Consider the following 25,476-nt stretch of genomic DNA (forward strand, 5'->3'; position numbering starts at 1 on the left):
ATGCAATCAACATAAAAATATTATTAAAGAGATATCTTACAGTCTTTTTTTGTTTGATAACATCTTCAAAATCAGTTTGTACTTTACACTTACAGCACATCTTAATTTGGATTTTTTTTTAAATTGAAGTGTAGTTGATTTACAACGTTGTGTTAATTTTAGGTGTACAGCAAAGTGATTCAGTTATACATGAGCATATATCCTTTTTTTCATGTTCTTTTCCATTATAGGTTATTACGAGATATTGAATAGAGTTCCCTGTGCTATACAGTAGGTCCTTCTTGCTTATCTGTTTTATATATAGTAGTGTATATGTTAACCCCAAACTCCTAATTTATCCCTCCCCCCAGCACATCTCAATTTGGACTGGCCACATTTCAAGAGCTCAATAGCCACATGTGGCTAAATGACAGCAACTGACAGCACAGGGCTGGGGGAAAAGACAGATGCAGTCAAGGGGACTTTCAAAACACCATAGTAAATGCAGTGACAGAGATTTTGTTCAGGATCACTCAACCGAGGGAGTTCGGATTTGAGCCTCCAGTGACCTTCCAACCCCAGACCTGTTCATGCTGCCGCACATCAAAGACACTGCCCACTTCAAGCAGTGGCCTCATTGCTGGCCTCAACCAACCAAACTTAATATATCCAAAATAAAATTCATCCTCATACCTCAAATACCTCCTCCTACTCTCTCATTTTCTATTTCAGCTGATGGCACCATTATCTATCTGTTCACTCAAGTCATCTTCATTACATCTTTAGACAAATGGTTACTTTCTCTAGAAGATAATTTAAAATCTAAATGCTGGGACTTCCCTGGCGGCGCAGTGGTTAAGAATCCACCTGCCAGTGCAGGGGACAAGGGTTCGAGTCCTGGTCCGGGAAGATCCCACATGCCACAGAGCAACTAAGCCCATGCACCACAACTACTGAGTCAGGGCACCTAAAGCCCGTGCTCTGCAACAAGAAGCCACCCGCTCGCCGCAACTAGAGAAAGCCCGCGCGCAGCAACAAAGACCCAAAGCAGCCAAAAATAAATAAATTTAAAAAATAAAATAAGCTTATAAAAAAATCTAAATGCTTATCCAAAAATGCACCTTCCTCTCCACCCCAACTAACCGAGCTTGCTCAGGCCACTTTCATCTCTCACATGGGTTGTCACAAGAACCTTTTTCTTACCCAGTTTTATTGAGATATAATTGACATTCAGCACTGTGTAAGTTTAAGGTGTACGGCATAACGGTTTGATACAGATAAAATAAGAAGCAAAAAAGAAAAAATTTCCTTAAAAACATGAACCTCTTCACGAATTTGCATGTCATTCTTGTGCAGGAGAGCCATGCTAATCTCTGTATGAGTCCATTTTAGTTAAAGTTCTGCCCAAGCCAGCACTGAAAACCTTTTAATTGGTTCCCTTACAATTTCATTAGGCCCTTCAAGGCTCTCCATCCCCTACATAACAAAGCCCATGATCTTTTTCACATAGCAAAGAATTCCCTCCAGGGTGTGAGCTTTGCTTCTCTAACAATGCCCAGCTGTTTACCTTTCCTAGACCCTGAACAAGTTCTCTCACCTTCTCTGAGCCTGCAATTCTTTTGTACTTTGGTTGGTTGGTTGGTTTTTTTGGCCGGGTCCCAAGGCTTGGGGGATCTTAATTCCCCCATCAGGGACTGAACCGGCCCCACCACTGAAAGCGCCCAGTCCTAACCACTGGATCGCCAGGTGTAAAAACAGCCATCCTAATCTCTCAAAAAGTTGACCTGAGGTTTAAAAGAAATATACTTTAAACAATACACAATCAAGGGTTCTCTGTACCCATTACTCCTTTATATATCTATCTAGTGCCCCTTTCCAATTAAATAACATTTATTGAATACTTACTATGTGCTAAGCACTTTGCGGGACACAAGACAATGGAAATACAGAAAAACAGATTGAATAACGCGACCTTTGCCTTACCCAAGCTCATCACAACATAGTTTCTCGACCAGTACCTTTAATAACTAGATAATCTCTAAAGTTAAGAACAAATCACAGGGGCACTTACCTGGTGGCGCAGTGGTTAAGAATCCGCCTGCCAATTCAGGGGACACGGGTTCAAGCCCTCGTCCGGGAAGATCCCACATGCCGGCGAGCAACTAAGCCTGTGCACCACAACTACTGAACCTGCGCTCTAGAGCCTGTGAGCCACAACTGAGCCCGAGTGCCACAACTACTGAAGCCCATGCACCTACAACCCATGCTCCGCAACACGAGAAGCCACCGCAATGAGAAGCCCGAGCACGGCAACTAAGAGTAGACCCCACTCACCGCAACTAGAGAACGCCCACGTGCAGCAACAACCCAACACGGCCAAAAATAATAAATTTAAAAAACAAAGAGCAAATCAGGGCGTCCCCAGCGTTCCTTCAGGCGCCGCCTCATCCCAGCATCTGCCCTTTCTCCTGATGGGTAAACACCTCCGCCACGCCCCAATACAGAGTCCTAGGCCTCTCCCGGGGAACCTGACTACCGCCCACGTGGCAGACGCGGGGCGGGGACTTGAGGCGCCTCTGGAGCCGGGACCTCTGCGCCTGCGCGCTGCGGCCAGCGCAAGGACCCGGATTTAAAGAGACAGGCGTTACAACCTTGGTGGCTGCGCGCGGCCTGTGGGTGCCTGGCCCTAGGCCTGAGGTGGAGCCGGAGCCGGGAAGGCAGGTGAAGGACGGCGCGGCCGGGCCGGGCAGGGGGGAGAAAGGCAGCCCGGGCTCCGAGGCTGGGGCGGCTGGGAGCCAGGCCTCCTGACCTCCTCCTCCGCCCGCCCGCGGAGCCCCAGGGCACACCCTCCGTGACGTGGCGGCCCCCGGGGAGCTCCACCGGCCTGCGCCGAGGCAGGGTGCCCCCGGCTTCCGCAGGACTGCTCTGGCTGGATCTGCCCACCCGCCGCGCTGAAGTCGATGGGCTTCGGAGGGACCTCGGGAGCCTTTCTCTTCCCGCCGCGTCCCCTTCAGCCCATCCCCGGGCTGTGTCCTGGAGGCTCCTCCTGCCCGAATCGAGGGATTCGCTTCCCCGTCCCCTCCCGGTGTCCCCGCTGTCCGCCCCGGGCAGTAGTAGCCCGTGCCCACTCCCGAGAGCGTCGCGGGGAGGCCCTCCGGGAAAAGCGGTCGCGGGGCTTTCACTTCCCGGCCCGGTTGCGTTCAGGCCTCAGTAGTTTCCTTTTCGGCTCCCTTTGATGAAATGCTGAGCGGCGGCTCTGGGGACTGTGAGCCAGGCGGGGTTCCTCACAGCGGCTTTGTGCCTTGTGGCCCAGCGCCTCCTGGGCCCTGCAGAGGGTCGGGCGCTGCGAGGGAGGTCCTCTCTTGTCGGCTTCTGTGGTCCCGGCGGGGGGGGGAGGGGGCGGGAGGGGAGGGCTTCGTTACTCGCCCTCCAAGGAAGGTGGTGAACCTTGTTCTGAGCGCCTCTTACGGGCCTACCGTGCTTTCCCGTACCTCACCTTTGTGGTTCCTCAACTTCTGGGGGTTATAGAGGCCTTTGTGAGTTTCCTGAAAATCATGACTGTCTGTCCCCCTACAAAGTGTACAATGCTGAATGTGCACCTTTTTGTATACATTTTCAGGGAGTTCAGAGCCTCCCCCCCATGGACTTATTTTAATTTTCCCAGCCATCCCGTGAGGTAGGTATTATTTTCTCTGTCTTAGAAATACGAAAACAGACTCGGGGAATTAAAGGAAATTCTCAAAGATAACATAGTCCTTGAACTGTATGGTCACACTTGTGCTCCCGTCTCTGATTCCCAGTTACCTGCTGTCCTCTGCATCATGTTGCACTACAGTAAGTAAAGCCTGCTTTCCATTATCACCCAATAGTAATTTCACTACAAAGGTGGGTGCAGGCTGAAAATAATGTCCAGTCTGTTTAAAGTTGGAACTGCGAGGATACTTCAGAAAATATGGATATAAGAAGGTGGGGGATGCCATGTGGATATGATACCTGTTTCCATTCGGGTTGATTGATCAGTTCCTTTGATTCTTGCTGTTCCAGCTACTTCAGCATTTCCCAATTCAAGCTGCTGAATTATAACCAGGCTAGTTTCACATAGGGAGCTTCAGCTTAAAGGATAACTGCTTCATTGATTTTGAGGGCTTTATTCTTAGAGTGACAACTCTTTGAGTCAGGTACTATTATTATCCACATTTTACAGTTGAGGAAATTGAGGAACTGAGAGGTTAAGTAACCTACCAAGGTCATACAGCCAATGAGCTAGGATTTGAAACCAGGCAGTCTGGTTTTAGGCTCCATTTAATTGCCTCTCAAAATAGGGCTTCTGATTAAATCGCACATCTATATAGTGGCTTAATTATTTTCTGAGGACGGCATATATTTTATATTTCACATTAAAAACTTTATGAGCATAATGTAGTGGGTTTTGTTTTGTTTTGTTTGCTGCACCACACAACTTGTGGGATCTCAGTTCCTCAACCAGGGTTTGAACCCTGGCCACTGCAGTAAAATCGCAGAGTCCTAACCACTAGACCACCAGGGAACTCCCAATGTAATTTTTCTTGATGATTAAAAAGAAACTTTAGGGTCTTATTATTCTTAAGGCTCACCATCCATTTTAAGGATTAGGGGCTGCTGGTGGCCTGAGAGAAGGTTTTATGTTATTTGGAGTCTCTTGATTGTGATTTACTAGATACACATGTATACATTAGATAATTGAACATCCTTTTGCAAACGGAATTTTCCTGTATTGGAACTCTGAATCAAGTAGGCAATAAATCTTTCATACCTGGTCTTCCCTGGTGGTCCAGTGGTTAAGACTCTGAGCTTCCACTTCAGGGGGTGCAGGTCCGATCCTGGATGGGGGAACTAAGATCCCACGTGCTGTGCTGCACAGCCGGAAGAAAAAAAAATCTTTCATACTTTGGGAAATGTTTGATTGGTCAGCATGGATTGTGTTAGGATGTCTGCCTTTGAGGAAGTTAGAAGCCTACCTCCTCGTTTATAACTCACTTTTCTGCCTCTCACCCTTTCATGCAGCTGTATGACTTTGGCTTTTAAGATCCTCTTACCACCAACTCTCCGTGCACTCAGCCAAAAAGAACTGTGCCTATTCCGAGAACATCACTGGCCTGACATAAGACAGTTCAGCCGGTGGTCGGAAACAGTTCTACATGGACACCACCTCCTCCAGAGAAGAAAGCCTGTTGTGTCATTCCAGGAAAGCAATCTAAGACCACGTGTCACCTGCCTTGTTTTCTTGCCAGGGTCGCATGTGGGACTCTGCAGTGGCCCCTGTGAGATGGCAGAGCAACGGTTCTGTGTGGACTATGCCAAGCGTGGCACAGCCGGCTGCAAAAAATGCAAGGAAAAGATTGTAAAGGGGGTGTGCCGAATCGGCAAAGTGGTGCCCAATCCCTTTTCAGAGTCAGGGGGCGATATGAAAGAGTGGTACCACATTAAGTGCATGTTTGAGAAACTGGAGCGGGCCCGGGCCACCACAAAAAAAATTGAGGACCTCACAGAGCTGGAAGGCTGGGAAGAGCTGGAAGATAATGAGAAAGAACAAATAAGCCAGCACATTGCAGGTGGGATGGAGAATACTGCTTTCTCATCTTATTGGTGCTGAGAAGAAAAGGGATGAGAGTAGAGCCCAATTTCTTTCTTCCTGTTTGTCTTTCTTTGTTTTAATTTTTGGTTCAGAAATAACTTCAAACTCACAGAAGAGTTGCAAGAATAAAAATAATACAAAGAATGCTCATATTCACCTTTTTTTTTTTTTTTTTGGCCATACCACGTGGCTTGTGGGATCTTAGTTCCCCAACCACAGATTGAACCCAGGTCCTCAGCAGTGAGAGCGCAGAATCCTAACCACTGGACCGCTGGGGAATTCCCTCAGATTTACCTATTGTTAACATTTTGCTCTCTTTGCTTTATCATTTGTGTTCACGTGTGTGCGCTCGCGCGCTCTCTCTTACTCTCACCTTCCACACACACAGTTTCTTTTTCCTGAACCATTTGAGCATACGTTATGGCTCTTTGCCTTTAAATACTTCAATGTGTATATCTTAAGAATAAGGATATCTTGACCATAATACACCTATCAACCAGTAAATTTATCATGATATAATACTTTAATCCACCATCTGTATTCTAGTTTTGTCAGTTGAGCAGATAATTTACAGCTTTTCTCTCCCTTCAGTATGGAATCCTAATCTAAGATCGGGTATTTCATTTAGTTGTCATTTCTGGCCTCCTTTAATCTGGAACATTGCCATGGTCTTTTTCTTTTATGACATTGACATTTTTGAAGAATAGAGTACCTACCACTACACCCTTTTATCCATCAACTTATTATCTGTATGAACTCATAGATTACTACTTTTTCCTGGTGGCTTATAATTGTACTGTATTAATTTGGTACTAAATTGTCCCATATTTGGCCAGTTGAGAGCCCCTTTAAGCTAGTTTCTGTCCTCAATGCGCAAATCACATTTTTAAAAACGTTTTAAAGTACTTCCTTATTCTCTGGCATAACAGTATGCTTGCTCTTAGGCTTACCTTGTATGTATCCTATCTTATCCCTGGAATCAGCCATTTCTCTGGAGTCCTTATTCCTGTTAGTGGGGAAATGGCATAAGAGCCCAAAATCTAGATGTTCCATGTCCTGGGTGCCATGAGGTGTCCTTGCTTTTAAGCCCTTTCAGCAGACAGAACTAGAAAATATATGTTCGTATGTACGCAAAAACATATATACAGATATATATGTGCACATACGTGCATATTCACATGTATGCATATTTTAGAAATCTGATACTTACAAATCCAATTTGTACTTTCTGACCTTCGGTGTCTTCATTTATAAAGTAATATTCATATCTTCCATTTAGTTTAGTTCTGGTCACTGTAAGAGTACTCTAAAATGGGCATCTATCTTCTTTGAGAGGAAAAGAGATTTCTGGGAGAGAAAACTACTCATACATTTTTTTCTCAAGCTTCCCTCCTGCCCTGCCTGGCCTTAGCCATTGGCCTCAGCCTTTGACCCATCTCATTCAGAGGAAGAAAAACATGAGGTAGAAGTAAACTGTCAGCTCAAATAACTCAGCAGCTGGAAGTTTTTTCCTACTTATACCAAATCAACATGCTCTGTTTATCCATCTTCATTTTGCTTTCTTGGTTATCTATAAATTGGGGCTAATTCCATAAACTGAGGTCGCCACATTTTATCTGTTGAGACATGATTTCTGACTTCCTCCAAATAATCTGGAGATTATTATATGTGGGATAAGGGGTGGACAGTGTCGATGAAAATTTAAGTTACTAATGAAAATAAAGAGTAACTGAGTCTTTTGTCCCCAGGACACCCTCTCCCTAATAACCTATTACTCACTACCTCCACTTAAGAAGACCAGCCAGCCAGTAGTCAGCATTGGGTTAATACCATGGTAGTAACTTACCTAGCCAGGCTGTAAGAGCAGTTGATAGATTCTTTAGAAGCTTTCTCAGGGATCTTTCACTGAAGGATATTTTCCTTTCTTTTGGGGTCCTACAGATCTGTCTTCCAAGGCAGCAAACACACCAAAGAAGAAAACTGTTGTCCAGGCTAAGTTGACAGCCACTGGCCAGGTGACATCTCCAGTGAAAGCTGCCTCATTTGTCACCAATACCAATCCCCGGAAATTTTCTGGCTTTTCAGGTAAGATAGATCAGCGTTACCTGAGCTGTTACAGTCCTCCTTTTAATTTGGTATCCTATTTGGGACTCTGGTTAAGAGTGAGCATTCTGGGGGCTTCCCTGGTGGCACAGTGGTTGAGAGTCCGCCTGCCGATGCAGGGGACACGGGTTCGTGCCCTGGTCTGGGAAGATCCCACATGCCGCGGAGTGGCTGAGCCTGTGAGCCATGGCCGCTGGGCCTGTGTGTTGAGCCTGTGCTCCACAACGGGAGAGCCCCGCGTACCGCCAAAAAATAAAGAGTGAACATTCTGTGCTATCTAGCCTCCTTAATACGGTGACCCTTGAACAACATGGGCATTAGGGGCTCCAAACCCTCTCTACACAGTTGAAAATTTATAGTCTACCCTCCTTATCCCATGTTTCTCCATATCCATTGTTCTACCATACCCTCAGTTTGCATCCATGGATTCAATCAACTGCAGATTGTATAGTACTTATTTGCTATTGAAAAAAATCTGTGTGTAAGTGGACCCATGCAGTTCAAATCTGTGTTGTTGAAGGGTCAACTGTAATTTGCTTCCATCTGAGCAGAGAGGTAATGGCTAATTCTCATTGCCCCACTTGTATAGCATTTCTTTGTATATTTTAATCTCTGTTGCAGCAAAAAGATGTTTGTTTTGTCAAGACTTTTTCCCCTTGAAGTAGTTTACCTGGATCAGACATAACCTGCCCTTTACTTCTTTTTTTTTTGATAATGGAAGAATCTTGAGAAATTACATGCCTAAACTTGCCCAAACTGGAGATGAAAGTAGAGAAGAAGGGAGATGTCCTGCATGGCCTTGTGTAGCAGATAGCGTTGGGCTGGGGGCTTTTACATACACGGTTTTATTTGTTCTTCATTAAACGTTGGGAAGTACTTGTATTAGGCCCATTTTATGAATGAGAAAGCCAATGCTCCGCATCGTTATGGAGTTAGTATTTACACTGAAGTCTGTTTAACTCCAGCACCTATGGTCTTTTACCCTACAACCTGTTACTTCTTTTATATGGAGACATTCTTGTGACTGCCTCAGCGAAAGAAAATAAAGTCAAAACACATGGGCTCAGAAGTTGTTTGAGGAGGTTGCTTCTATAATGAGTGAAAGAAGCTGGGACTTGAGGTCAGAAGACCTGGGTCCTGGTCTGAGCCTCTGTGGCGTCATCTGTGAAGTGGGAGTGGCAACGCCTGCCTTGATCCCACGGTGTCTCACAAGGAATAAAGGAGATAAAATTGCAAAAACAGTGTCTGACTCTAGGATTTTTTATTATTTTAAAACTCCGAGGTTTGCTTGGTTTTTGTCTAGTGGTAGGCCAAAGATAGAAATATGGAAGAGTCCAGGTGACAGTAAGGGCAGTGTGTTTCTGGAAGGGCCCTGGTTCTAGGGGGCGAATTTGGGAGAAATGGGGTGTTCTGTTTCTTACAAGCTGCTGAATAGTGACATTTTGGAGATTTTGTCCCCTAAAATCCTCTTTAGACTCCAGGTTAGAGATGAGGATAGATTTATAATTTACAGAGCCCAGGCAAGAAGACACTTATATCAGCAGACAGCTTGCTAATGGCTTTGCTGCAAGCTTGCAGAATGAAATTTACTTTGTAAATGGTCACAAGGAGGTAAAAGAGGATCAACTCAAAAGAGTTGTACAGTTATTTGGGGTGTCTGGAGGAAAGACCTACTTTTTGTTTTTATAATAAGAAAGAAAAGAAAGTGGTGTGGGGTTGGGTGGGAGTGGCAAGGAGCTGGGAATGTCTTCTCTCCTCTGGCCTTGGTCTCCTCATCAATAAGAAGAGATTGAACTAGATAATTTTTAAGGCTTCTTCCAGTTCCGACAATCTGCAGTAGCAATGGTTTCAGATTGACTAACGAGTCCCCTGATTTCTTCCCCCTTTCTGATCCCAACTTTTCTGGGTTCAGCTTTGCAAGTGCTCTGAGATCGTCCTGACCACTCTTGGCATGAAAACGGCCCTTATTCTTCTGTGAAGCAATCATATAAAGGGATGCACATCAGCGGGTCTTCTGCTTCAGTGTGAGGCCGTCATTTCTTTACTATTAACAGCTGTGAGATTTGGGGAGATCACTTGACCTCTCCTTTTTTACCCATAAAATGGGTATAATATCTACGCCCAAAGGGCTCATTTTGGGGGATTAAGTGAAGCTACATATGTATAGAGCACCAGCAGAGTGTCTATTAGTTTCTCTTTCTTCCTTCTCAGCAAGGCAAAATGAATCCTCTATGCTGTCTTCTCTTTTCCTCTTCCCAACAGCAAAGCCCAACAACTCTGGGGAAGCCCACTCAATACCTACCCCTAAGACAAGTCTGTCCTCAAGCAAATGTGACCCTAAGCACAAGGATTGTCTGCTACGTGAGTTTCGGAAGTTGTGTGCCATGGTGGCTGAAAATCCTAGCTACAACACGAAGACCCAGATCATCCAGGACTTCCTTCAGAAAGGCTCAGCAGGAGGTGGGGCCTCGAGCATCCTGGATGGGCTTCTCCTCTAAAGAGCTCAGTCGTGGCCGCTTCATGGACATGTGAACTGTACAGTTGCACGGGGCCTCATGCTTGGTTTAACGCTCTGCTATTGCCATCTTGAAATTCTTAACACTTTTGAACAAAGAGCCCACATTTTCATTTTGTACTGGGCCCCACGAAGTGTGTAGCCAGTGCTGCTCAAAACATGTTGGCATCTTTCTTCCTCCCTTATTCTGCCCCCCAGGAGGCCAGAAGAACCTGTCCCATTTGACCAAGAGGAAAATTCACTATCCTGCATGTTTGATTAGGTTTTTATGAACCACTTGCACAGCTTGGGGATAGAATCTTCCAACTGTGATTCTTTCATTCATCTAACAAATGATCATTGAGCTTCTGTAATGTGCTCATCACTGGGGACACTACAGTGAAAGACATGGCTCTGCCATGCAGGAGTTCATCCAGGGGCTAGAAGGGAGGCACACCACCAGCCACCCAACGCCACGGCCTTTGCTGCCATAGTGAAATGCACACCCTACCCTGTGGTCCCGTCACGGCAAGGGCAGCAATGTAGATATCTCTTTTGGTTCCTTGAGGTTATGTATTTATTTGTTTAAGCTCCATTTCTGAAGAAGGGTTTCTTTCTTCTGTCTCCTCCAGATGGTTTCCACGGTGACGTGTACCTAACAGTGAAGCTACTGCTGCCGGGTGTTATTAAGAGTGTTTACAACTTGAATGATAAGCAGATTGTGAAGCTTTTCAGCCGCATTTTTAACTGCAACTCAGATGATATGGCACGAGACCTAGAGCAGGTTAGAGGAAGGGGAGGGTAGGTGGATTCCAGGTGGGGTTCTGCCTAGCCAAGCACCTGTACCCTCTTTTTTCTGGCGGAGCACATACTGTTTTAGGAAACTGAAACTCACTTGAGCAAGCTTTCATTATGAGAGGAGCTGAATGGGAGGCTACAGCTGTTAGTTTCACAAGGTTCTGAGGACTGAACTTATACTGCTGCTGCACCCGAGAGGCCTAGACCTCGAGGGGCTGGATCTGAGACTTCCCACTATCTCTCCAGGGGCTCTTATTCTAGACCCTGGCTTTTTCTGTCTTTTTTTCCCCTATAACTTGGGCTTACCATTCAGTTTTGGTTTGTTCATGACTCCAGCCGTGCCACAGTGGAAAGTTTCTATCCAAACATCCCCATTATCTGATGACCTTATCTGTCTCTTAGTTCAGATTCTAACAGGCCTCAAATTGGCTTGGCCCTGGATTAGTTCTTGCATCACTTCTCAGCTAAGGCAGGTGGCCAGATCCTGTGGTGGATGGAGGTACCCTTTCCATGAGCTGTGGGTGGGACAGATTCTTAAGAAGTGAGGTCAATGTGTGTGAGTTGGGGATAGGAGCGGTGATTGAAATCTCTGATTCACCCTTTAGTCCTGGGGACTCAGGGGTTACACTTGGCCACTCTGGGGTTGCTGCAGTGGCATTTTGGTTTTTGGAGACAGGGTGACGTGTCAGAGACAATCAGAGTCTTCTTTGAGCAGAGCAAGTCTTTCCCCCCAGCTGCCAAGAGCCTTCTTACCATCCAGGAGGTGGATGAATTCCTCCTGCGGCTCTCCAAGCTCACCAAGGAGGACGAGCAGCAACAGGCCCTGCAGGACATCGCCTCCAGGTGGGGATGGGCCTGGGGGATGGAATCACTAGGGAAGGAAGGTTTGGGAGTGCAGAGCTTTTCAAAGACCAAGTTGAATGTGCCTCATCCCTCTAGGTGTACAGCCAATGACCTTAAGTGCATCATCAGGTTGATCAAACATGATCTGAAGATGAACTCAGGTGCAAAACATGTGTAAGTACCGGGTGCTCTGATAGTTGAAGCTGCCCACTTTCTTTGTTGTCAGCTGGTGTCAGGACTTTGGAGCCCTGATTTGGTTTTGAATCCTGATTCTCCCTTCTTCCTTCCTGTGGGACCCATCACTTGACCTAGCTCAGCCTCCATTTTCTCATACGTTAAATGGAGATAACAGTACCTTTTCATAGAGTTATTACAATCAAACATATGGAATATGTTCAATAATTATGGTATGAGTTGCTTGCCCTTTCCAGCCCCCTCTTTGCTGGCAGCATCCATGTAGCACAGTATCTCAAAAGAGCTGAGTTTTCCAAGAGCTTTTTCTCCTGTGAAAGTCTTTAGGCAATAGAACATAACTCCTTCCCCATATATTGGGAGCCCTCCTCTCTGAGGACAGACTGCTATCCAAAGCATTAAGGTCAAAGGCAGTGGTTTTTGTTTCCTTGCTCCTGTTGGCTTTGGCAGGTTAGATGCCCTAGACCCTAATGCCTATGAAGCCTTCAAAGCCTCACGCAACCTGCACGATGTGGTGGAGCGGGTCCTCCGCAACGAGCAGGAGGTGAAGAAGGAGCCAGGCCGGAAACGAGCTCTGAGTGTCCAGGCCTCACTGATGACCCCGGTGCAGCCCATGCTGGTAAGGACGCTGCTCTGGCCCTGCTTTCTACTCCTATCCAAGGTTACTGTCCTTACCCGTGAGATCTGATAGGGTACGATGTTGACAGCCTTTGCAAGTTGGCTGGAGGAGTTTGGGGAAGGAAGAGTAGAGATGCAGAGGTTGTTTCTCATGGAGGAGTAAAGGCAGAGGAGGAGATGGAGTGACCTGGTGGAAAGGCCTGAGATCTAGGCCCGGCTCAGCCATTAGCAAGCTGTAGAATCTTAGGTGAGTTCCTTAGCCTCTCTTGGTCCTTAGTTTTCTTACGGGAATGAAGTCTGAAGCATCTACCTAGAGCGGTTCACCTGTCATCTTTCCTGAAGTCAGGTGGATGTATGAAGTAACTCCTGTTTCTGTGACCTGCCTCAGAGTAGCTCTGAGAATTGGTGACAGAGCCAGGCTCCTATGCCAGGGTGACTTGGGTCTCCTTTTTTTCTGGAAAGAGAGGAAGCTTAAGGAATGAAGACCAGCTCTTCTTGGGCCTCTGCTCATTTCATGAGAAATGAGATTTCCTTTCTGGCATGGGTTTTCTTGTGCAACAGGACTGTCCACACCTGCTGCCATGCCTGCTGTGAGAGCCTTTGCATTGTTTCAGTGGGGTGCGCTGCTTTGTATGAAACGGTCTTGTGTGTTTTACTGAAGTCTTGGTCTAGGGTTCTGTGTTTGGGACAGGGAAGTATTCTGTGGGACAGCCAGCACCAAAATAGTGAAATCTCCACGTGAGGGACCGGTCCCCTCCATTATGGCCTTTCTGACTTTTATAAGAATTCTATCTGGCGTCTCTTCTACAGCCTGTCATTTGAAGAGTGGCATGGGTTATACAGCTTACTGGTTAACCACCCAGGCTTTGGAGTTGGGCCTAGATTCACATCTCATTTCTGCCCTTTACTAGCTATGTAACCAAAAATGGGCATTTAACCTCTGTGAACTTCAGCTTTTTCATTCATAAAGCGAAAACAACAATATTTATGGCATAAGATACAACATTGAGGATGAAATGAAATTTTGTGTATGATCTGACACACAGAAATACCTCCAAGATGATAGTCATTGTTGTTTGAGTCAGGACAGCACAGGTATGTGAATAAGCACTCCTGTGTCATGTCCTGTCCTAGGGATTCCTGATCACTGCCATCCTGCCAGCCTCACTGTCACCTACATACTTTAATCTTACCTCTGCGTACCCCCTGTGCTGAGATAACTGTGTGTTCAGTAATAAGCCAGAGGCCCTGCAAGACCCTAAATTATTATTGAGAAAAAAATCAAATGCTGTTTCAGTGGAATTGTATTTGCTCTACAATGAATTGCTTTCATATATTCCTCAAATTGCAAGCTCCTGTGTCAATTTCGGTGGTGCTTTTATTGTTGGAATACGACACTGCCCAGCCTTTTCCATTCCCATCACCTCTTCGGCAGCCTGCCCTGGGGGTATGCTCTGGCTGTTGGTCCCTGGGACCTGGGCTCTGGGCTGTCCTTGCTGAGCAGCCCCTCTTGGAAGAGCACCTGTAAGTCTCCAGGCTTTTCTTTTCCTACCTCAAGGCCGAGGCCTGCAAGTCCATCGAGTACGCGATGAAGAAGTGTCCGAATGGCATGTTCTCTGAGATCAAGTATGATGGGGAGCGAGTCCAGGTGCATAAGAACGGGGACCACTTCAGCTACTTCAGCCGCAGTCTCAAGCCAGTCCTGCCGCACAAGGTACAGGTCCCTTCCTTTCCACTGGGACTCTTTCACTTCCTGCCTCTAAGAATCTCAAAGCCAATGTTCCATAGCCATTCCAGCTCTGGTGTAAAATAGGGTCTATTTTGTATTTGTTGAATGAAAGAATGAATTCATGTATTCCGTTTTGGAGTCTTCCAATAATGAGGGGCTGCTCAGTAGGGACAGCCAAAGAGCGCAGACAGGGGTCAGCACAGAGCCTGTGGGCAATGATGCCAGCTGTGATGCCGGGACAGCGAGCTCAGCTGGTGAGCCACATGCAGTGCTTGTCTTCTGCGTTTCTGGGTCCCCCCTAGCTAAGTCATGGCTCAGGTACAAAGGGCCAATGGGCTGTCATTCATTAATTTGTTCAACAAATATTTATCAAGTGTTTAGTATATTCTGGTTGCTGTTTAGGTAGTGGGCATCCAGCATTTAAAAAAAAAAAAAAAAGGGTGGAAGTTCTGCCCCTCCAGAAGCTTACATTCAGATGTAAACATAATCCCACAAGGATTTCTGGGAGCCCAGAATCCTGCCCTCAATCAGAGGGCATTGAGAACCTCACCCCTCAGCCCTTCTTAGCTCCCGGGGCCTCTGGGAGCTTTTGGGGGTGTCCAGGGAAAAGCAGTGGAAACATCTGGCTCCAGTAGCTGGAGGGTAGGTAGACCTCTTGTTCTTGTTCCCCCTTCTATCTTAGCTCAGACTTCACTTCTCAGAGCCCCAGGAGAGGAGACGTGGTATGGGGCTTGCATCCTTCCCTCAGCCTCCCCTGCCTGCTAGAGCACTGGGCAATCAGACCGTTTGGTTTGGGTGTTCTGGAAAGCTGAGCACAACCTCCCCGTGAGCATTAGTGTGGGCTCACTTGCTCCGTAGGGAGGGCTCACAGTCAAACTGCTGAGGAACAGCTCCTGGTGAGCTTGTTCTGGGGACACCTCCTGCTCCTTAGGAAGGCATTTGAGCACAGCTTTCCAGACTGGGAGCCGTTTCCCTGCTCTCCCTTACCAGAGTTTCATTCATCCCTCTCTCCCTTTTGCTTTGGTTCATGAAGGGCTGGGTCCCGGATGGAAGCAGAGTGGGATGGATGTGCAGGCCTTTTCTGTACCCGCTCCAAGCTTCTGAGGCAGTGATGGCCTAAGTGCCCTGCCCAGGGGAGGATTGGACCACAGTAATGCTCCCTGGACTGCCTTCGTGGCCTTACTCGGCAAGGGCCACCATGGGTTACAGTGGGACCTCTTCCTGTAGGACTGTAAACACTAAGGCTCTGCCTTTCATAGGAAAAAAATCCAATTCCAAACATCCTTTTCTTCCTCATTCTGAAGATGGCTATGGGTTCAGAGCTCCCACTCAGAGAAGAAGCTCCTCACGTTTCATTGCTCCTCCTAAGGGGATTCATTTCTTCCCTTCCATCTTTTTTCCAACTGGTCCGTTCTCCTGCACAAATCTCTGCCTGCCCACCTTCCCTCCCTCCATTCTGTGTTTGTCTGCCCCCCACCTCATTTTCACTCTCAGTTTCTTCCTTTTTCCTGCAAACTCTCCTCTGCAGCCAATAGAAAATGACCTCAACATGGGCTGACCTCTTCCTGGGTCTGGGCAGAGGTCCCGAAACATAGCTGATTCTTCTTGTCTAGGTGGCTGCCGAGGCCTAGGTCTATTCTGCACATTAGCTCGGCTTGCACATGTTGGTGTTCTGTGTTCCTTCTGGGGCCTGACTCCCTCCCTGACTCCCTCCCCTTCTGCCTCCAGGTGGCCCACTTTAAGGACTACATCCCCCAGGCTTTCCCTGGGGGCCACAGCATGATCTTGGACTCTGAGGTGCTCCTGATCGACAACAAGAAAGGCAAACCACTGCCCTTTGGGACTCTGGGAGTGCACAAGGTACTGGCTCAGGGCCAGATGTGCAAGAGTGAGTGTGTGCACGTGTGTGTGCTGTCAGTCAGAATGGAGAGGAATGTATCACTTACTTAGGGTCAAGCTTATCTTCATCTCTGAACTGGTTCTGAATTTAGCCCTGAGTTTAAATGTGTTTTTGTGTTTTGCATAAAAAGAGCTAGTAGTGGCAACTAACTTATAATTGGGTCAGTCTCTATTCAGGACTATCTGTCAAGTGCCCTTATGGCCCAGGGACTTCACAGCACAAATAGGCCTTTTGTATCAGATGCTTCAGAGGGTCTCTGGAAGTGGACTGGTACTCCCCATTTTTCATGCCCTCTTATTTTTGTCCCTTATGTACCTACTACCTCATTTTCCCTTACAGAAAGCTGCCTTCCAGGATGCTAATGTCTGCCTGTTTGTTTTTGATTGTATCTTCTTCAATGATGTCAGCTTGATGGATAGGTGAGGAATCTATTTTTGATTCCTGGGTGGGGAGGTGAGGGCTTCAGAGTGGACAGGAGGGAGGAGAAGTGGCTGGAGCCGGTGCCTCTTTGTGCCCAGGAGCTGCAGCGGGAGGGAGCTGAGAGCCAGCACGGTTGCTACACAGCTCCACATTCAATGTTACGAAGAGCTGATGTGTTGACTAGGTCTCGGCTCTGAATGCTTAAGTCACAGAGGAAACTCAACCACCCACAGCAAAATGGATTGTTGATGAGATACAGACTATGAGCACAGTAGGGTTTCAGTTTATCTTCAGCAGCACCGACGGGTACATGAGGCAGATAGTTTTCAGCTCAGAGGTTTTGTTTTTGGAAGAGCCCGACAACAGGAAGCTTGTGATTGTCAGTGTTCTGTGGCTGGGGCCTTCTTAGGGATAACTAGCAGTCTTGACTTAGCTGCATCCAGTTCTTGAGCCTGAGAAACCATTTTGGCCCCTTCCTCCCTTAGAGAGGCATCCCGGCCCCCACCCTCCACACCAGCCTTGAGTGTGGAAGGGGAAGGAGACAGAAGGGAGAAAGAACTTTGGGGGTAGGAGTTGGGGTTTGGGCTTCAGGTCCTGAGGCCTGTCAGCTTGCTCACCCAAGCACCAGCCCGCCTGGGGCCTAGGGTGAAGCAGGGTGCAGAAAATGAGAGTCGGAGTTATTTTTCAAATGGGACCAGGATTTATACAGTCTGTTTGGGATGACGAGGTAGAGACAGGGACTACAGCAATTAAGTGGCTCTGTGCCATGGCTTATAACTGTTTGGTCCCAGTGGAGCCCTTGTCACCCTGGGCAGGCAGAACTGTTAGACATGAGGGCCCTAAGCCATGGCAAACCCTGAAGCTGAAGTTCATTGTTGTGCCCCTTCCCTCCTCGGAACTCCTCAAGGGGGTGGGAGGATCCTGGCCTGACCTCAGTTCTCCTGTCCCCCTCAGGCCTCTGTTTGAGCGGCGGAAGTTTCTTCACGATAACATGGTTGAAATTCCCAACCGGATCATGTTCTCAGAAATGAAGCAAGTCGCAGTGAGTGAATCCCACCCTAGACAGTGTCCTAGTGGTTTGAAAGCAGGGCAGAGAGCCCCTTGGGTCAGATGTGACTGGGAGAATGAGTCTTAATTATTTTCTTATGAGGGAAGCTGATGTGTATACAGGCATACCTTGGAGATATTGTGGGTTTGGTTCTAGACAATAAAGCAGTATCACAATAAAATAAGTCATATGAATTTTTTGGTTTCCCAGTGCATAGAAACATTATGTTAATACTATAGTCTATTAAGTGTGTAATAGCATTATGTCTAAAAAAACAATGTGCATACCTTAATTAAAAATACTAAAAAATGCTCACCATCATCTGACAACACAGGGTTGCCACAACCTTCAGTTTGTAAAAAACACAGTATCTGCAGAGTGCAACAAAGCAAAGCACAGGAAGACAAGGTCTGCCTGTATTTGTCTACCAATCTCCACCTGGGAGGGCAGGGCATGAAGCATCCTTCCCTGGTGGGCTCCCAGTATCTCTGAGCTGAAGCAGCTCTCTGGTTGGTCGCTGCTCTGCTAGCGCTTTTGTTCCTTCTATTCAAGTCAGGGTGTTTCCAGCAGACGCTTTGCTAGTGTGTGAAAAGAAACTCCCCTCTACCTCACTCCCAGAGCCCTTCTCTGTTCTCATACCAACCTCAGCGTCTCTCCTGTTATCCCTCAGAAAGCTTCTGACTTGGCTGACATGATCAACCGGGTGATCCAAGAGGGGTTGGAAGGGCTGGTGCTGAAGGACGTGAAGGTAAGACCGTCACATCCTTTGCTTTCTCCTGCAGAGCCCTCCCCTGAGCCTTTCCAGCCCTGGCCAGGAGGTGGCGGTGGTGGTCTGAGGTGTTTGGGGGTGAGTGCTGGGGGGCGTCTTTCCAGAGTTCTGGATCCTAGAGGATGGGTTTATGTATGTCTCCCTTAGTGCCTGGAGCAGAGCGGGCTGGGCACTGTGACAGATCCAGTATGTCGCGTAAAGAGGTAAAAAGCCCACCCTCATAGAATGTCCATTCTAGTTTGTGGTCTCTCTCTTGCTTCCCCTCAGGGTACATATGAGCCTGGAAAGCGTCATTGGCTGAAAGTGAAGAAGGACTATTTGAACGAGGGGGCCATGGCTGACACAGCTGACCTGGTGGTGCTTGGGGCCTTCTATGGGCAAGGGAGCAAAGGTCAGGGTGGCCTCTGGCCCCTGGGATGGTACTTCTTTGAAAGGTACCACTCAAGGAATAGGCAGGCCTTTTTGCTGGCTTGGTCTGCTAGCGTGGCCAGTCATGACTTCCAAAGCTCTGGGATTAGGGGCCCCAACCTCACCCATGCTACGTCAGGCAGGGACATTGAGAGCTGCGGACCTGGTAAGGGAGAGATCAGGCAAGAGTACCCTGTGCTAGCCTGGCACAAAGAAGCTCACCACCAACTATTTCTTCAGGGACTGGCAGCTTTCTCCTCAGGGAAAATCTCCATTTCCTGACTGGAGAGGAAGCTGGGGTCTGAAGAACTAGTACTGGTAGGCATCTTTCTGTGTGCCAGGCTCTATTCAATTCCTTTTACTCCACCAGAGCCCAACATCAGGTGTGATTATCCCTAATTCACTGAAGAGCAAATTGAGACTCAAAAAGGTTAAACTTACACAGCTAGTAAGGGGTAGATCCAGGAGGTGATCTCTGGCACTCTGACGCCAAGGCCTGGGCCCTTTCCTCCAGCAGGCTGCCCCTCACAGGGCACGAGGGGGTGGCAGACATGCCCCCCCCCGAGTTTATTTAGTCCCTCTTCCACACAGGTGGCATGATGTCCATCTTCCTCATGGGCTGCTATGACCCGAGTAGCCAGAAGTGGTGCACAGTCACCAAGTGTGCAGGAGGCCACGATGATGCGACGCTCGCCCGCCTACAGAAGGAACTGGACATGGTGAAGATCAGCAAGGTGAGGAGGGGACCTGGGGGCCCTGGCCTCTGGACTGGCAATCATTCCTGAGACAGGCAGTGTTATGGGGGCTGCAGGTATCATTTATCTGTTTCCACAGTAAAGAGAGCTGCTGCTTGGCCATAGGAGCAGTATTAGGCCCTCAAGTTCTCTGAGTACCTACCTTGTGGAAACTGGCCTGCATGCCCTCCAGGCCACACCATCTCTGGGCAGGGAGGATCCCAAGGGGTGAGGGTCAGCCTTTTGTGACAAGTCACCTGTTCTCACAAGCCTGTGACCAAGAAGGGGTTTAAGTCTCATTTTGGCAACAGCCCAGGACTGCACCTTTTCTCCTCTAGGATCCCAGCAAGATACCCAACTGGCTGAAAGTCAATAAGATCTACTATCCTGACTTCATCGTTCCAGACCCTAAGGTATTAGCCCAGGGCCTGGGGTCCTCCAGCCCAAAAACTGAGCTTGTACATTCTCTAGTGCCCCAGAGACGTCACCTCGGCCTCACTGACAGTCCACCCAGGGTGGGGCTCTGGACTGTTTAGTCAAGTGACAGGCACAGGGATGACCAGTCAACGCTGAGGAGTCATCCTCAATAGAGAAAGGGACTGCCCATCCTCTAGGCACAGAGGGTCTGCTCTAGAAGTGACCTGGGCCCACCCCTTCCTGCACTGACAGGGAAACTGAGGCCCAGAGAAGGAACGAGACTTCCCTAAGGTCACACAGCATCAGCAGCAACAGTGGGACTTGAATTCATCTCCTTCCTGTTAGCCACTGCTTTTTTGATTTTAACTTGTTCTGTATTGCTTTTAACTGGTTGGGAGGTGTTTTCTACTTAACCAGGGAGTGACCTGACTTACTCCTGACAGAAAGCTGCGGTGTGGGAGATCACAGGGGCTGAATTCTCGAAATCTGAGGCACACACAGCTGATGGGATCTCCATCCGTTTCCCTCGCTGCACCCGAATCCGTGATGATAAGGACTGGAAGTCTGCCACTAACCTCCCCCAACTCAAGGTGCCACCTCCTGGGCTGTGTGTATGTCCTGTACCCCACTGTCCCAGCCTTGGAACCGAGGGCACCTGGCCTCCTGCGTCCTCTGTCTTCTCCTTTCCCCGCTGCACTGAGATGGGCAAGGAAGGCAGTTATCAGAAAGGGAGACCAAGCCGTGGCAGGGCCAGGAGCAGCAGCACTGGGCCTCCACCCACATCTCCCGCTAGAGAGCCCTACCTTCACCGGGCCCCGTGGGCAGCCCTGGGTCCCGGTGAGGGAGAGCTCCTGGCTCACGGCTTCCTGTGGAGGACCTGGCCCCAGGCTGCAGTCTGTACGTTGCGGAAAAGAACTGGGGAACAGAGCAGTGATCTGTGCTGATTACTCCGGAAACAGGGCCAGAGCTAGAAAAGTACCAAGGAAGCCAGCCACTTTTCCCTGTTACGTGTCTGTTTCCCTCATTGTTCCTCAGTCACCTAAACGCACCACACAGACTGCCTGAGGCCAGTGGCTGGGAAGGGAGTGATACACCAAGATTCTCCCCCCTCCTCAGGAACTGTACCAGCTCTCCAAGGAGCGGGCGGCTTTCGCCATAGTGGCCGGAGATGAGGGGAACTCCACTACAGGGGGCAGCAGCGGAGAGAACGAGGGCATCTCAGGGCCAGCTGTGTCTCACGAGGCCCCGAGAACCTCCCCCAAGCAGCCCTCCGCCAGTGCCAAGAAGGCAGGAGGGAAGCTGAGTAGCTCCAACAGCAAAGGCGGTAAGGAGAAGGGTAGGGGCTGGGGTGATGAAGAACGGACACGAGGGCAGAGACCAAGGACAAGGACCCAGTCTCACACTCCAGCCCTGAGGTCATGGATTCTCTGTCCACTGCAGCTGACGTTGGCTGCATTCCTGCTGTGTGTCCACCCATGGGCCAGAAATTGTTCTGCTGGGCATCCTCCTGCTCTGTAAATCTGAATGACAGGACCCCGGGAGAGCCCCTCAGAGCCGGGGATAAGCCACCTCTGAGCTAAAGGCTCAGCGTACAGCCCTCACCTCCTGTCTCACCCACGGTCACAGCAGAGGAAGGGCCCAGCCCTTCTCTGTACCCCCCTGACTTCAGGGACATTATCCGCTCCCCTGCCCTCTTCCTTGTTCTCATCCTGAGCTCTCTCATGCAGGCAACAAGCTGACTGCAAAGCCTTCCCCTGTGAAAGTGGGAGAGAAGCGGAAGGCTCCTGATGAGACCCCATGCCAAGCAAAGGTGAGGGTAAGAAGAGCAGTGCCCTCCGGGGGGTGGGGAGCCTTGTGTGCCCAACCCTCTGCACTTGGACTCTGAGAGACGAGCGAAGGTGTTATCAGGACTAACTGCCAACCCCTGCCCTCCTGCAGCTGCTCCTGGCCGCGGGCTGAGCTGGCAGTGCTGCGGCTCCACCCTGTGCCCTCTTGTTGCCTTGCAGAGGCGGCCGGCCAGCGAGCAGAGAGGAAGGAGCGCTGTGCCAGCAGGCAGGCGATAGAGCAGCCAGCCCAGCCGAGAGGCTGCAGGGACCCAGCCGGCTGCCGGCCCCAAGTCACAGTTGACATTAAAGGGGAGAAAGCCCAGTCTGGGTGTGGGAGTGCAGTAGTGTGAGTCTGCGAACAGGGCCAGCCAGCGAGGAGCGGGAGGGGCACTGGCTTGGCGGCCGTCTCCTTCCCTCTCGTGCTCCCTTGTTAGTCTTTGGTTTGACAGCAGCTACTGAGCACCTACTGAGGCCAGTGACTCGGTTCAGCCCTGGGGGAGTTGCTGCCCCAAAGGGCACATAAAGAACTCGACATCTGCTCACTACACGGTGATTGTGCCACCCCAGCCCAGGAGTCAGCACAGAGGTCTGGGAACCCAGGCCCTGAACCCAGTCCCCAGAGCACCTATACGACCTTTACGTCTTTTCCCTGCCTGAAGCCTGGATTCCGCGTGCAGTCACGAGCGAGCCAGGCCCCTTGGTCAGCTAGTGCACACACAGTGGACTGCTTGATCGAGCAGCATCGCTGCGTCCGAGCGCCACTGGCCCTGCCCACCAGCCCCTGGATGGTTCTTGGAGACACGTACTTTCCAAGTCCCCAGTGTAGGGACCCGTCTCCTCTCCCTTCTCTTCCTCTAGGCAAGGATGGAAGGGCGTGTCAGTCCTATGTAATCTGGAGTGGCTGGAGGATCGGGGTTTTGATGCCTTTACCTTTCCTCCAGTAAACTCTTTCCCCTCGTGTCCTGACCGCTAGGCTCCCTGACTCTGGCTTTTGTTCTGACCTCCCTCCTCGCTGGTCTCCGCTCCCTGGGCGGAGAGCCATCTGCCCCAGCACAGTCCAGCCCTGCTCCGGGCCTGCCCTGACCACAGTGCATTTGCAGGTGCTGCTGGACATCTTCACCGGGGTGCGGCTCTACCTGCCGCCCTCCACGCCAGACTTCAGCCGTCTCCGACGCTACTTTGTGGCATTCGATGGGGACCTGGCGCAGGAATTTGACGTGGCCTCAGCCACACATGTGCTGGGTAGTAGGGACAAGAACCCTGAGGCCCAGCAGGTGTCCCCGGAGTGGATCTGGGCCTGTATCCGGAAACGGAGACTGGTAGCTCCCTGCTAGGACTGCTGCCTGCCCTCGCCCTCTGGCTGTGCTCTCCCCACTGCACTACTCCTGGACAGGGCAGGCAGGCACAGGACAGAACCTGGGGGAACGGGCTTTCTTCTCCAAGCTGTGCATCTTCCAGAACCCACCAACCACGCATGGTCTCTTCCAGACTGGTTAATTGCTGTGGGTACCACCAGTGAAGTCAGTTTCTCCTGCCGGTTTACATAGGTCTTTCAGATCTGCGTGCTGGTTTTGACCTCTTTTTTTTTTTCTTTAAAAAGCAGCTTTTAAAAAAACAAAAACAAAAAAGCCAGGAACTATCTTGGAGTTATGTATGTCCTTCCCCCCACACCCCCGATAATTCTCCTAGTGATTAAGGAGTGAAGGGAAGGCCGGCTGTTGAAGCTCTGTCCACAGAGCCCGTCCTGGCGGCAATCTTTTCTCCCTTACCTGCCCCTTCTACTTCCAGGCTCATTTTAAAGTTGTATTTAAAAGAAAGACTGTCCCCAGAAATGCTTATAACTGGCAAAACTTGTATTCAGCCTGGCCGCCAGGAATGAAGTCTCACTTGAAAGAAAACAAAATGGGTTTTATGTCTTTGTGCTCTCCTATTACAGTGTGTGGGCCCCGGTGTGAAGGGAGGGAACCATGATCAGGTAGGAAGGAAAGGGAGGTTGTTTGGGCTACTCCTCGGGGGGATAAAGGGCTCCAGGAGGATCTGCCTCCCCAAAATCTGGAAACAAGTGGAGCGGCTGGGCCCGTGAGCCATGGCCGCTGAGCCTGCACGTCCGGAGCCTGTGCTCCGCAACGGGAGAGGCCACGACAGTGAGAGGCCCGAGTACCGCAAAAAAAAAAGACTGCTCTTTAAAGACCCACCTGAGGACAAATCTACACAGCCTGCTTAGAAAGAATGGCTCCTGCACCGCCTGAGGCTGATTTATTTGAATAAAAGGAAAACAATTTAGCATGGACGAGTGCCGTTCAATAGAACTTTTTATGGCATTGGAAGCACCCTGTAAATCTCCATTGGCCAACATGAACCAGCCATATTCTGAGCATGTGAAATGTGCTAACAAAACTGAGGAAGTGAACTTTTCATTTTCGTTCAAGTAGTCGACGTGAGGCTAGTGCTAGTGACTACCACCTTGGGCAGTGCAGGTGTAGACAGACATAGTTTGAATCAAGCCCTGAAACTTAACAGCCCTAACCCTCCAGGAATGGGGACAGGAACTGCACCTAAATCACAGGGTTGCTGTGAAGAGTAAGTGACCTCAGGAGGCCTTAGGTAAAGCACTTAGCACAGAGCCTGGCACGTAGTGATCTAGAGTTGGGAAGATCAGCACTGGTGTGCATGTCCAGACCCTGCCCAGGCGACTGGGGCCTGGCCTCTGACTTCAGAACCCTGTCAGACCACCTCCACAGCCTCGCACCTGTGCGGTACAGCCCACTCTGGTCTGAGTGCACGCTCATCATGTCACCATCTGGTTTTAAACTGACTTCCAACTAGTTCTGCTGACTTCTGAGGGTCCATTCTGTTTTTTCTTATCAACAGATTGGCAGGCTTGTTTGTCCAGCCCCTGTGAGTGAGGTTAATGTGACTCAGTCTCTGGAGCATACCGAGCATGAGTCTGAGTCTGGGCCACCGCCTTGCCCCGGCCTCCTCCAGTGTGCTCAGCTGAGGTCACACTCTGCTGGGAGGCCAACTCCAACCTGATTGACTGGGATTTCCAGCTGCTGCTGAAAATGTGTCGGGAGGAAGGGCAGGAGGGGGTGGTGCCCTGACTCTAGGCCAGGACATTTGGTGTTTCTGAATAGGCACCATTCAGTCTGGCTTCACTGTTGAGAAGATGACACTTTATTCTGTCCTCTGTGGAAACAAAAGCTGCTCCTCTGAGCACTGACCTACATAAATTGTCATCCCGTCTCCAGCCTCCTCAGGCCAAGCAACTGGACAGAGCAGCGGAACAGGGCTCTCCCCTCAGGATTTTGCCAACGGACACAGACACTGCCCTTTTGCCTGGCTGGTCTCTCACTCAGGGTGTGCTGCACAGCAGAGTGGGGAGTCTCGGTCATGAGCTCAGCCCCTCAGCCCCTCCCTGCCTCGCTGGGTGTGTTGTCTTCGGTTCACTGTACAAGGTGTTTATTTCCTTCCAGTCTTTCCGACACAATTTTTCTTTGCTGCTGAGGTTAGATGTGATTTTGTATCCATGTATTTCCACAGACCGTAAACAACATCATCTTAGACCTCCCCAGCAGAGTGCTGGA

General features: G+C 49.3%; 1 protein-coding gene and 1 non-coding gene across 12 annotated transcripts; one reads left to right on the top strand and one right to left on the bottom strand.

The window, feature by feature from the left end:
• Window positions 1–1,290: 1,290 nt before the first annotated feature.
• On the bottom strand, window positions 1,291–1,394 carry LOC115802444 (U6 spliceosomal RNA). Its single transcript, XR_004022905.1, has one exon. It is a non-coding gene; the product is annotated as a U6 spliceosomal RNA (small nuclear RNA).
• Window positions 1,395–2,574: 1,180 nt separating this feature from the next.
• LIG3 (DNA ligase 3) lies at window positions 2,575–24,182 on the top strand. 11 transcript variants are annotated; one of them, XM_089900808.1, is made up of 22 exons: window positions 2,575–2,700; window positions 3,599–3,655; window positions 3,780–3,813; window positions 5,023–5,570; window positions 7,535–7,678; window positions 9,959–10,156; window positions 10,823–10,974; window positions 11,665–11,831; window positions 11,928–12,005; window positions 12,474–12,642; window positions 14,200–14,355; window positions 16,099–16,230; window positions 16,610–16,689; window positions 17,645–17,732; window positions 18,409–18,486; window positions 18,775–18,898; window positions 19,507–19,649; window positions 19,988–20,062; window positions 20,510–20,656; window positions 21,183–21,390; window positions 21,794–21,882; window positions 22,993–24,182. In XM_089900808.1, exons 4-22 carry the CDS (start codon window positions 5,027–5,029, stop codon window positions 23,224–23,226), a joined length of 3,006 nt encoding a protein of 1,001 aa, XP_089756934.1. In that variant the 5' UTR covers window positions 2,575–2,700; window positions 3,599–3,655; window positions 3,780–3,813; window positions 5,023–5,026; the 3' UTR covers window positions 23,227–24,182. The 11 variants fall into 11 exon arrangements, with proteins under 11 accessions (XP_089756934.1, XP_022422095.1, XP_089756930.1 ...); XM_022566387.3 differs by lacking the exon at window positions 3,780–3,813; XM_089900804.1 differs by having other exon boundaries at window positions 3,603–3,813.
• Window positions 24,183–25,476: the final 1,294 nt, after the last annotated feature.

This window comes from Delphinapterus leucas, chromosome 19, assembly GCF_059928025.1.
Source record: "Delphinapterus leucas isolate spDelLeu-1000000601 "Yukka" chromosome 19, BTC_Dleu_Yukka2, whole genome shotgun sequence".
Taxonomy (NCBI): domain Eukaryota; kingdom Metazoa; phylum Chordata; class Mammalia; order Artiodactyla; family Monodontidae; genus Delphinapterus; species Delphinapterus leucas.